Source organism: Panthera uncia, chromosome A2, assembly GCF_023721935.1.
Source record: "Panthera uncia isolate 11264 chromosome A2, Puncia_PCG_1.0, whole genome shotgun sequence".
NCBI classification, from domain to species: domain Eukaryota; kingdom Metazoa; phylum Chordata; class Mammalia; order Carnivora; family Felidae; genus Panthera; species Panthera uncia.
Window position 1 is genome coordinate 142,719,103 of NC_064816.1, and position 13,217 is coordinate 142,732,319.

Sequence of the window (13,217 nt, forward strand, 5' to 3'; positions counted from 1 at the left end):
CCTGGGAATGACCCATCCTACATAGAGATGAGAGAGACGAGGTATGGCAGTGCTAATCCACTCTTGAGGTGGGTGTGTCTTGCGGGGTGGAACACTCTGGGCTGTGCACTCCAGGATATACTCTTAAATATAAGGGATTTTCAAGGTGATATTTATACTTTTGCCTGCTGCAGACATATCAGTCCTTGTATAAGCTCAAGGACCCTTGAAGAACTTACATAGTACTCAGCTGAATTCCAGAAACAATCCCAGCTTTGCTACTTGCTACTCGATGTCAGTTAACAGTAATGTCTGCACCCTCTGTTCTTCCTGGCTTGGCCTCATGGAATGAACTTGCTGGAACTTCATGTTAGAGTTATAGGTATACACAGGAAGGCTCAGAACACCAGCTATATCATCTACCTCATACACACAGACCCTGTTTTTTGAATCTCCATCCATTAGATTGTTCTATGATGTTCCCTCAATCAAGATTTTTGGACAGCAAATCCTTGCCCACCATAGACCTCCAGGGTCCAGGAAGCTGACTTTGGTAGTAGATTGTACTTTGTGTAAGGAAATCTAGACAAAAAACTTGGGTACCTGTACCATGTTTCTTCAAAAGAGAGCAAATGCTGGCCCTGAATCTATACTCACCATCACTTTGAAGTTAGTGGATTTGTTCTAGACTCCCAGATATTTTGATATTTTAAATGTTTCATCCCCTGTTTCAGTGCACTCAGCCTCAGTCCCCAGGCAGCTAACCAAAAGGATACACACTGAGCCAAATAAATCAAATCCCCTCTGCAGCTGGCCTCCTGTAGGTTTCTACTGAGCCACGGGCTAGCATTTAGCTGCAAGACTAATGTCTAACAGAGCCCAAGAGCCTTACCTGCCTTTCTGACATGATGTAGAGTTGCTCGTGGTCCTTGGAGAAGGCCATATCCCGGAGGACTGGGCCGGGGTCTACCACCTGCACAGTCTCATACTGGAGGGCACTGCCCCTGGGCCCATCTACCCGGATCTGTGGAGAAGAGGAAAAGGAGAGATGATGTGAGTTCAGATCCTAGAAGTCAAGCTACAGTCCAGAGACCCTCCCAACAGCTAAGGGAGAGGCAGTGAGCTCTGCCTCCACAGTGCCCAGAGGCCAGGCTCTGAGGAGCCTGAGTGATAGAAGCCCCCCATGGGCTTCCTGCTGGGAATGGCAAAGAGAAGGGAAGGCAGGGAGACCAAACTGGGCTCCACAAAGCATGTTATCCTCTCTGGCTACCTCTCCGGTGTTATCCTCTCTGGCTACCTCTGCCTCAGACTTAAGTCTTTGAGGCCTGGCTTGTACATCTTTGGAGAAGAGGATGGGGTTGGTATTAGGGAGTGGGAGCTGGGGATTGGGCGAATAATGGGTAACTGAAACTGCCACAGATCAGTGCCATCATGTAATAGAAAGGCAATATTATTTGCTACATTTGTGCTCAGGAAATAAATTGGGTGTAAGGATGTGGGCTGATTCTTTGAAACTGCTACCCAGCTATCATTGCCATACTGTTGAGGGGAACCAGGCAAGGAGCCAACCCCAGCAGTTTCACATTGAGTGGGCTACTTCTGGCGATTAAACCATTGGCTTATGCTTCAAGCTTTAGAGTAGATGTAGGCCCTAGAGGTTCTATTTATGTCCCCAAAGAAGGGGACATGAGTATTCCAGGAAAATGCGTATTGGGCATGAGTCATCTCCAAACTTCCGAGAACACTTAGCATAGTAGATTACCCCTGGGCCATCCACAGGACTTCCTAGAACTGCTTAGACAATGTGGAGACAACCAGGAGAGACTTTTGCCCACATCCCCCATAGTGGAGGACAAATCTAGAAAGACAGGGACTTCCCAACCCCACATGATGCTCATCCGACCCTGGGTGCTGGCCCAGGTCTCCAGCATCAGAATCGTCAAAAGTCTGGGCTCATGGATTCAACACAATCACTGCCCAGCCCTAATAATGCTACTTACTCACCTAAGTTGGGACCAAGGGAACATGGGAAGGGGAGGGGAACAGTGGAGGGAGACAGGGAGAGGCACCAAACTCGATTAGATACCATTTGTATATGACTCTGTAAGGTACCCGCAATGTAATTTTAGAGATTTCAATAACAAAACTAAAGAACAATTATATTCCATATATTCCCATAATGTCCTCTTACTTTTAATTTTTAACCTTTCATGAGATCAAGGAGAAGAGAAGTTATTCAGAGGAACCAAATTACAGAAGGGAAAAACCACAGTAATGTCAACTGATGACATCAATTCATCTGAAAGTCTGCTGCTTCTCGTTTCTTTTGAATTCACCGAATTGTGACACTAGGTTATTTTGTGATTTATGTGTTTGATTTTAGGTTCGTTCCAGGCTCTGTTTGTTTGCTTTCCTCTTAAGCACTATTTTTAAGCCCTTCCTACACATCAGGCACTGAGAAATGGTTTTGCACATAATTCCTTATTGGTGTAATCCTCTCAATCCTGTGGGCTTAGTGGTCATTTGTCCTGACTTGCATGGCCCCTCTAGCATCCATTCCACCCTCTCTCACCTTTGGGGCAAGATTGGACCCACCCCCTGCTTCCTGGGGGTGCTCCCTGATGGGCACAAGCAAATCAGTTTAATCTCATTCTGTTGCCACAGTGATTGAAAGAAAACAGGCCCAGGCCAATCAACATGTGCACTCAGAGCAAAGCAGGGCAAGACAGTGTTTTGTGATCAGAGAACAGAGAATTTCTCCTCATCCTCAAAAGGGTCAAAGAAACAGCTAGCTCCCAGAACTGTGGGCAGCCGTCTTGTAATAAAGAGAGGAGTTGAAACCAGGGAAGGTACAGATATGGAAAAAAATTGGTCTTTGGTGACATCCCCGAGGCACAAAATGACCCCAAAGCCTGCCCTATGTCAGGACTTTCTAGTTACTCATGTTATTTCCTTATCGTTAAAGGAACAAAAGGGCTTTCTGCAACGTCGAAAGTCCTACGTGATATACTGATGTAAGAGATGAGGAAAATGAGGCAGAGGTACATGAAACAATTAGCCTGAGATCTAAAATCTGGAGACAGAATGAGAATCCAGTTCCACTCTGAAGTCCATGCTTTTCCTATCATCGATTACATGAGACCTTGTTCCTTGACGGCTCTCATGTTTACTCCCTGGGGGTGCCACCCAAATAAAGGCAGGGCGCCGAGGTCAGCGTCTGTCTCTGGTCTACACAATTCCAGCGGTTTTCACTAGTCATTCCTAATTTTGATGCTGAAATACTTGAGCTTGACAAATATTTATTTTAAAAATGGAGAAATAAATCAATGAAGTTAAACCTCCTCTTTGCAGATTTCCCATTAAGTTCATGAGAACAAAAACAAAACCAAAAACTGATAAAGGAGTTAAAGAAAATACTTTTAGCTCTGAAAATCAAAATGCCTCAGATTCCAATAGCCCTCCTGCTTCTGTACCCACCCCCACACCACCAGATGTCCATCCTGGCCAGGTCTTTCCTTAATCTGAATGAAATGAGAGTTCATGCAAAACCAATTGGGATTACCACCCAAGTCTGACCGCGTGGCGATGGCCTTGGCCCCCAGCCCAGCCAGGCTTCATCCCCAGCTGTGAGTCAACTCTGGTGCAGCAGCACAAGAATGACAAGAGTGATACTGAGCACCCTGGCTTGTCTCCAGCCCCCTCAGGCTGCCGGCAGGAGTAGGCTCCCCTAGGGAATGCTGCTAGATATGAGTCCCATCCAGTGCCCATGGTCTAATCCCCAAGGGAAATTGGATTCAGTGTCTGATCAATCTTCTTTATCATTGGTCCCCCACTCCCTGCTCTTTAGAGCAAGGTGACAGGCTGGATATAGGTAGACATCAGAGGAAGCCAGGTGAGCTGGGGCAGGGACAGAGGGGGTGGACCAGGGAGCACCTAGGGCAAGTTTTCATGAGCCTTCCCCAGGGAGGGAGGATGGGGTTATGATACCCCCTTCCACACTCCACCTGGGTGGGAAATCAGTAATTGGAAAGGCAGGGTTCCCTCTCCTCATACACCTCCCCAGTCCACTACTTATTTCGGAAAACAGAAAGGAAAGCATTCGTTATCTCCCTGCGGAAAGAATCTCACACAGATCTTGGATAAAAGGAGTTTGTGGTAGGATTTGCTGAGTGATGGACAATCATAAAATTGAGGTAGGATGACCCAGTTGTGGGCTCCCTTGGTCTCCCACAAACAATAGCAACAAGAACTGCTAATAACTGGGTGGCTAGTGTGTGCCAGGGCTCATGCCAGCCTTTCTACATATATTAGCTTCTCATTTAAACCACAGAACTCTGTGCATTGATATTGTCCCAATTACAGGTGAGGTACAGAGAGGTTTAGCAAGTTGTTCATGGTCACACATCTAGCGAACAGCATGGCCTTGACCCATACCAAGGTCTGACTGATTCTGTCCGTGCCTCCTTGTGTTTACATACCACACCAGTGCATGTTGAACCAGGTTCTTGCAGCTATATAAACCTGCATCCCTTCAAGAAATGAAAGCAGTTGATATTAAATAAACAGCACCCTTGGAGTGCTGGAGAAACCATCTCTGTATCCACTACAGTTCTTTTGGGAGCGAATCATGCACATGAGTGAAGAAGATGCTGTCATGAATTTTCAAATAATGATCCCTTATATTTGTGTTTTATACCTTGCACAGCATTCTTAAATAACATTGTCTCACTGGATGGCTGTAAGATTTTTATGATGTTGACCACTAGCATAATAATCCTCATTTTACTGATGAAGAAAGTGAGGTTGGAGCTGTCTTATGCATTGCCCAAAGTTCAGTGATAAAACCAGTGACAGTTGGGTCTAGAACTCAGGTCTCCTGATTCCTAGCTCAGTGCTTGCCTCTTAGCGATTTAGATTTTTCCAAAAGCCTTTGACAAGGTTCCACATGAAAAGGTATTTAAAAATAATGAGTCTCTGTGGGACTTTGGGCAGTTTGACCAAGGAGAGAGAACTGACTTAGAGACAGAAAAAGACCCGTTTCTGCATGGAGAAGTAGGCACTGCGGGACTTTTCAAGCACTGGTGTTATGACTTGTTTTATTTAATATTTTGTATAAGTGGTCTCAAGGAGGGAGCAGGAAACTAGGGAGATGATTCTAAGCCCTTTGGGATAGCAAGAAGGCCAATGATGGAGAGCGACTACAGAAAGATGGGGCATCCTCAGCAAAGTCTGGGGAGGGGAGCTGCACATGTGCAAAAGGCCTGGGATTGTGTGTCTCATGAGCACAGAGACTCAGCATTGTAGCCCCACCCAGCACAGCACCCAGGACATGGCTGGTACTAACAAGTAGTTCCTGATGAGTGTCAGCGAGAGCGTGGAGAAAGAATACTCTTGCTCGCTGTTGATGAAAATGTAGATTGGGGGGGCCCTGGATGGTTTAGTCAGTGGTTGAGCATCCGATTCTTGATTTCAGTTCAGGTCATGATCTCATGGTTCATGGAATCCAGCTCTGTGCTAACAGTGTGGAGCCAGCTTGGGATTCTCTCTCCCTATCTCTGCCCCTCCCTGATGCGTTCTCTCTTTCTCTCTCTCTCTCAAAAATAAATAAATAAACATTTAAAAAATGTAAATTGGTGCAGTCACTATGGAAAACAGTATGAGGGTCCTCAAAAATTAAAAATAGAACTACTTTATGATCAAGCAGTCCTACTCCTGGGTATTTATCCAAAGGAAACAAAATCAGTATCTTAAAGAGATAACTGCACTCCTATGCTCAATGTAGCATTATTTACAATAGCCAAGATGTGAGAACAATCTAAATATCCATAGATGGATGAAAGGATAAGGAAAGATCATATGTATCTATATCTATATCTACACACACATATATACACACATACACATATACATACGCATATACATATATATTTGCTATATATGTATATATACACAAAACATATATATGTGTATATATTATCATATTATTGCCCAAAGTTACATATATGTACATATATGTACATATATGTAAAGCCTTAAAAAAGAAAGAAAATCCTGCCATTTGCAGTAAGATGGATGAACCTGGAGAACATTATGCTATATGAAATATGTCAGACACAAAAAGACAAATACTGCATGATCTCATTTCCATGTGGAATTTAAAATAGTCAAACTCACAGAAGCAAAGACTGGAATGGAATGGCCGTTGCCAGGGGACTGGGGGTTGGGGAAGATGGGGAGATCTTGGTCAAGTGGCACAATGTTTCAGTTATAAGATGAATAAGTTCTGAAAATCTAATACAGCAATTGACTATAGTTAATAACACTGAATTGTATATTTGAAATTTGCTAAGAAGGTAGATCTTAAGTGTTCTGATCACACACACACACACACACACACACACACACAAAAGGAAACAGTAACTATGTGAAGCGATGGATATGTTAATTAACTTGATTGTGCCAAGTATTTCACAATACATCCGTATATCAAGTTGTATATCTTAAATACATACAACTTGTATTTGGTAATTATAAAAGATGGGAAAAAAATAAGTAGTTACTACATAAATGATTAACTCCCTATGGGAAAAACAAGCTACATTCTACCAATGGGACCGTGGACTGATCAGAATGAGACCAAGGAATACTCAAAGTGAGAGGCAGGACCAAGAAAGGAGAGCTTAGTGTCATCATTCACTGTTCTAGATCCTCTGTGACAGTCCAATGGCCAGCAACATTCAAGCAGCATTCAAATAGGATTTCAGGGGAAAACAGACAAACAGAAGCCATTCTCCTGGCCAAGTTCACTTGAATACAGAATATCATGTCCATTTCACTCCTGATAAGGTAGAAACATAATCCAGATGCCTGCGAGAACAGCCTTGGAAAGATGCCTCAGGCCACAAAGACATAGCTGAGATCAAAGGAGATGTGTTGGCCAGTGGCTGTGGTTCAGTCAGCAATTCAAGGGCCACCTGAAGTTTGTGAGGTGACAGCTAAGAACACACAGGAGTTATTATTGTACACATCAGGACAAATAAGATTTATTATTTTACACAACGCAGATGATACTTGTGGATCACCTAAGCGGTGAGAAAGTAGATTTTTTTTTTTTTAAGGTACAAAATGTAAAGACGCTGCTAATGTAAATTTGGGTGTTTAGAAGATGTTATTCTTTGAGGCTAACACCGAAGAGAAAATCCCATCCTAACCCTACACGCCCCTTGACAGAGCGACATTCCACATTCATTCATCATCATCCAAAGTGCCTTTATGGAATGCCACTGTGTTCTAGGCTCCGAGCTAGCGTTTGGAGAAGAAAGGGGTGTCTTCGTCCTGCCCTCCAGGAGACCTCCTGAAGTGCTCAGCTATCACACAAATAAGGCCAAGTGGCAAATGCTACAACAGAGGGTGTTCATAGGCCTCTGTTCCTTCTTCCCAGGAGACCTAGCCACTGACTAGAGTGTAACCAGGAATTATCAGCCCAGCCCCAAGAGAGGCTCAAGGGAGCATGTGGGCTCCCAACATGGCACCCCCAACTCTCGAAAGTTTGACTAATAAAACACATAGTGGGTAATACCAGATTTATTTAAAAGCCACCCTAGGAGACAAAGTCTCGTGGGTCCATAGGAAGATTGACCTGGAGTAGCACAATTAGTGGTACTAACAGATTTTATAAAGATATATCCATGTTGGCCAAGGGAAGTAAGAGTAAAATTATGAAAAAGGGGGTCGGAGGGGGAAAATGTGGTTGTCTTCACGCAGCACTGTCCTGAGGAGGCTGAGTGTAAGTGTGTTCTCTGTGGTAGGGCGTGGTGTCCCTTCAGGTCTCACCAAAGACCCAACAGAACGTTCTTCCGACCAGTGCTGCCCCAAAGAAATATAATGCCAGTCATAAGTGTGAGTCACATGCGCAATTTTAAATTTTCTACTAGTGGGTACATTAAAAAAGAAACGGGTAGGGGCATCTGGGTGGCTCAGTCAGTTGAGCATCAGACTCTTGATTTTGGTTCAGGTCATGATCTCACAGTCCGTGGGTTTGATCCCTGCATTGGACTCTGTGCTGACAAGCACAGAGCCTGCTTGGGATTCTCTTTCTGCCTCTCTCTCTGCCTCTCCCTGCTCTCTCTCTCAAAAATACATAAACATAAAAAAAGAAACAGGTAAAATTAATTAATGAATTATAATTAGTTTTAATAATCTACTTTATCTGACCCAATGTGCCCCAAATATTATTATTTTCACGTGTATACAGCATAAAAAATTGTAAGTGAAAAATTGACATTTGTTTCCTTGTACTAAATCTTTGAAAACCTGATGTGTATATATTTTATACTTACAAGCAAACCTTAGAATGGACCAGCCATATTTCAGGTACTTTATAGCTACGTGTGACCAGTGACTATCATATTGGATGGCACACCTCTAGATTACTCTCACCCCTGTGTTCTGATCTACACTCTCCAAGCAGTGTTGTTAATAATTTGGCTGCTGACCATCTTTCTGGAGGTGCCTTCAGTTGAGATCTTGCTCACTTCCTTCCCCTGCTACAATGCCCTTGTGTCTCCCGGGACCTTCAGTTTATAGCAAGATGCATGTGCCTAACTGTCTTCGCTTTTCTGGAGCTCACGAGTTGTAAGCTCCAACGAACTGTGTGGGCCCCATCAGCCCAAGCAAGTTACAACATGCAGCCGTGGGTGCTCGGTTCTGGTCCAGGCTAGCGCTCAGCAAGCTCATTTGATGCAGCCATGCCTCTTTCCACATTCAGGCAACAGGAGCTCTGGGCACACCTCTTGCATGTCAGGAACCCCCTGTACCCTGGGTGACGGTCAAAACATTTAAGAACTGCTGAGGGAAAACCAAGCAGTCAGAAGACATGCTTGCAGGGGCAGGATCTCAGAAGCTCCCAGCTGCACCAGGCAATACTGTTGGGGGCAAAGGGCGGCTGAGATGGTGTGGGCGCTCAGGGTCCCGGGGGCACAGCTAGCTACCAATCACAGGGAAGACTTTCAATATTTAACAACTGTGAGTTATTCACAATAGCCAAGCATTCAAGTAATTGCAATGTCTGTTGACAACTGAATAAAGAAAATGTGATCTATATATCACATAGATATAGTGTGTATGTATTATATATATAATATACACATACATACATACACACGATGGATACATACATACACATACACATACATACATACATGCCTATCCTGCCATTTGTAACAACATAGGGAAACCTGGAGGGCATCATGCTAAGTGAGATAAGCCAGATACAGAAAGAGAAATATTTCGTGATCTCACTTATATGTGGAATCTAAAATAGTCAAACTCAGAAGCAGAGAGTAGAGGGGTAGTTGCCAGAGGCTGGGGAGCAGGTGAATGGGGAGATGTTGGTCAAGGAATACAAAGTTTCAGTTATACAGGATGAATACATTCTAAAGATCTAATATGCAGCAATGTGACCATAGGGTACACTTGAAATTTGCCAGGTGTTTTCCTCACACACCATACACACAAAGAAAGAAAGGGCAACTGTGTGAGGTGATGGATATAGTCATTAGCTCAATTGTACCCACTATTTCACAATGTATGTATATATATCACAACGTCAAGTCATACACTTTAGATGTATACAATTTTCATTTGTCAAATATTCTTCAATAAAGATGAGAGAAGCAACGATGGGTGGGGCCACACTAGGACCTAATGATTGAACACCGGTCCTGCCTGGACCACACAGGAACCTCCATCACAGCGTCTAGGACGCCCTGCACCGTCCCTTCCGTGTGGCCGACCAGGGACAGGCCCACACAGCCGGAAAGCATGCACGGGCACACCTACTCTAGGTGCACAGGCGTCCCCAGCCTGCCCTTCCCGCTCTATCTGCAGCCCGGGGATATTCCTAGGCGAGGCTCCCTTTCCCTCCAGCCCTTCTGCCAGTCCGCTGCCACCTCTCTTCCTCCCTGGCACGGTGAGTGTCTGCATTGCCAGGCAGAGCGCTATTAAAACATCAGCAGGGTGGCCTCTGCAAAGGTCAGCCATCCGGGGAGCTCCTGGCAGCTGCTTGTTTGTTTATTGGAACATTATCTGGGCCGGGCTGTTTATTTACATCCATTGAAGGATTGAACAATAAATACCGTCTCCCAGTAGCAGGCAGATGCTTGCACTAGACCGTTCTGGCTGCCTTCTTGCTTGGAATAATCTCCCTAATGAGCAAACAGTGCTATTCGTCTTTAAAGATGCAGGCCACCCCCTGGATCCCCTCTTTCCATTCTCACTTGCCCTAAACTTCCTGGTCAAGGTCTATACTGCCAGATTTCCAGGCTGGGCCCAGCTCCAAGAAGGAGAGGGTGGGGTCTCCGCTGGCAGGCCTGCAATTGGAACTGGAACTAGAGAGGTGGGGTTGGGGCTGAGGAAAGCCTAGGACAGACGTCCCCAGGACACTGAATTTCCACCTAGACGCTCAGACCTAAACACGAAGGTAAGTGGGAAACCCAGTGATGTGGGTGGCTGCATGGCCGGGCCTCCTTCACAGACTTAGTGGGGCAGGGTTTATAGAGAGGTACGCCCCACATTCAGGCAATGCCAGAGCCGGAGTTGAGCCTGTGTGCCTTTCAGGCAAGTCTCCAAAGTACCCAGGATCTCAAGGGACTCCTGTACAAGTACCCGTAGAGAAGTCAGTTTGCAAAATGGAGCCTGTGTCGGGGCAGGCGGGCTGTAAAACAGAGGGGGCAGGTGGCGTGCCCAAGGAAGAGGTGAGGGATACAGGCTCTGCTCCCCTCAAGAGCCTAAAGCAGACAGCTTTGGCTCTTGTAGGTGTCCCGGCTCTCTGTGCTGGCCTCGACCTGTCTCCCACTGAGGCAGAAACAGCAGGAAGAACACTTGGTGGGGAATAAGTGACCAGGATCCACTTTCCTGGGACACTGAAGGGCCACGGTGTCTCTCAGGAGGAAAATAACGAGGCTTTTGGATCTTATTCATACAGTTAATTCAGTTGGCCCCCCAAGGCTCTGAGTGATGTCACCTGGTCACTGTCACTCGGCATTTTGCCACATAGGCTGAGGAGCCCTAGAGTGCCAGCATCAGGCACAGTAAGCATTCCTTTGTTGAATGAATGAATGAATGATGGAATGAATGAATGAATGAATGAATGACTTGAGAAACTAACTCTGGGACTCAACTGCTACAGTTGCAACCATTGGGCATATACCCACACTCCAACCACACATGATCTCTCTGTCTCCCGTCTCAACTCCCACACAGCCTCGAGAACTTCCCCTTTATAAGTGTACGACAAAGGGACGGAAGGCAGGTGATTCAGCCCCTGCATGGATGGGGAGGGCCTGGGAAGGGTGTGTGGGGCCTGCAGGAAGACAGACCCCCACATCAGGTCTAAGCATCACGGTGACTTGCTGGTTGCAGGGGCAAAGCTGTCCAGGGAAAGGGGCCCCTCCCACGTCTCCCTGTGCCCATGGAAGAGTTCCCTGGCTTGTAGGATGGTGAACACCGTGACCTCCAGATTTCAGCCACACTCAAGGGCCATAAGTCTACCCTCTGCCAAGGGCAGCTCCCTCGGGCCCCAGGCACTCACTGTCAATATTCCTCTGGCCCCAAACCCAGGCCACCTGCAGACAGAACTTGACTCCTAACGTCCCGGGGCCCCCAGGGCTCTCACTCTAAAACCTCCCCCTCCCTCTCTGGAGCTTCCACCCCCTTTCCCGGATTCACTTTTCTTTTTCCCACGGCACTTGCGAGCTTCTCGCCTACTCTGGGACTTCCTCATCTATTGCGTTATCGTTGGTCTCTCTTGCTAGAACGTAAACTCCAAAAAGGAAAGGTCTTTATCTTTTGTGGTTGGTGGACGCATCCCAAACCCTTGAGCCCCACCACGTAATAGGCGCTCGATAAATTCTGGTTGAATAAATGAATGGATGGAAATGCTCCGACTACTCATCAGCACCTCAAGTTGTCCTCACCATGCAGAGCTCCCTTATTGTACAGCAAGGAACCCAGACAGGCGGGGGTGTTCTCACTGGGAGATTCAGCCACAGGAGAGAAGCCGGAGCTGTGCAGCCCAGACCCCAGCGGGCCGGCAGTGCCCTGGCTCGCCACAGAGTGGACTCTTGCTGTAGCCACCCTCCTGCCTCCATGCCCAGGGCTCGGAATGTGGGCTTAGACCCTGCTCCCGTGTTCGCACAGCTTCAGCTGCCCCAGGATAGTATAATGAGGGCGCTTTGGTTCGATTTCCTGATTCCAGCCAGGAGGAAAAGGATGGAAAGGGAACTGCAGGAGTGTAAACAGTAATTAATTAGGCCCCGTGCGTGCGTGAATCCTGTGCCGTGTTACCGAACACTGTCGGGAAAATGGGTCCCTTTGGGTCTGTCAACACACACTCATGCAACTGAATGATGATTTCTAGGTTGCCATTAGGACGTGTCGCCTTGCATTGCCCCAAACAGAGAAAATTGGGAACAGTGGCCTCCGTCCCTCCCCCGACCTGTTTGGGTGCTGACACAAAGAACAACTCTAGGAGAGAAGGAATAAAAAGGAAGGTCAGCATGGCGGGTATCAAGGAAGTGCCAGAAAAAGGCTCAAACCAGCACATCTCAAATGTAAAATATTTAAAACCAGCCTCTCTTGCTGCACCCCTCCAGAGACTCACCCTTCCAAAGAGCATGGGGCAAGTTACAGGTTTGAAGCCTGGGTGGGGCATGCAGAGTGTAACCCCAGAGTCACCACTCGTTTGAGTAGCCTGTACCCCAAAGCCTGGTTGGCCACTTCCTGCATGCCTCTGGACACAAAGGAGCCCGGACAGACCGCACCCACTCCTGGAAAAACAGGATGAATAGAGAGTTGATTCACCGTCTGCCACGAGCCGCGCCCTGTGCTTTACACACATCAGCAGGTTCCGGTGCTTGGCAGATGCACCGTGGTCTCATCCACGTTACAAAAGACCCGAGCCCTCTGGCTCCTGAGATGGGGCTGCAGGCAGAAGAGCATTGGGGTAAGCCCAGGAGCAGACAATGGGAACCCCACCTCTGCCACTCAGGAACTCTGTGGCCGTAGATAAATCTGCCAAACTTTGAGTATCACTTCCCTCAGATGTCAAACAGATATCGTTATTCGTATTGTGGGAGTCTGATCATGTCGCAAGCGTGTAGAACACTTAGCACAGAGAAAGGGGTAACAGTTAAGTTTCCATAAAAGTTAGCCATGATTACTATGGAGGCAATTCAAAT

General features: G+C 46.5%; 1 protein-coding gene across 1 annotated transcript in view; it reads right to left on the bottom strand.

Annotated features, from left to right (window-relative positions):
- PLXNA4 (plexin A4) overlaps positions 1-13,217 on the bottom strand; it is a 437,585-nt gene that overhangs the window by 161,318 nt on the left and 263,050 nt on the right. Inside the window, exon 4 of the mRNA XM_049641872.1 lies at positions 872-1,003. Coding sequence (XP_049497829.1) covers positions 872-1,003 — 132 coding nt within the window. The remainder of the gene's footprint in view (positions 1-871; positions 1,004-13,217) is intronic.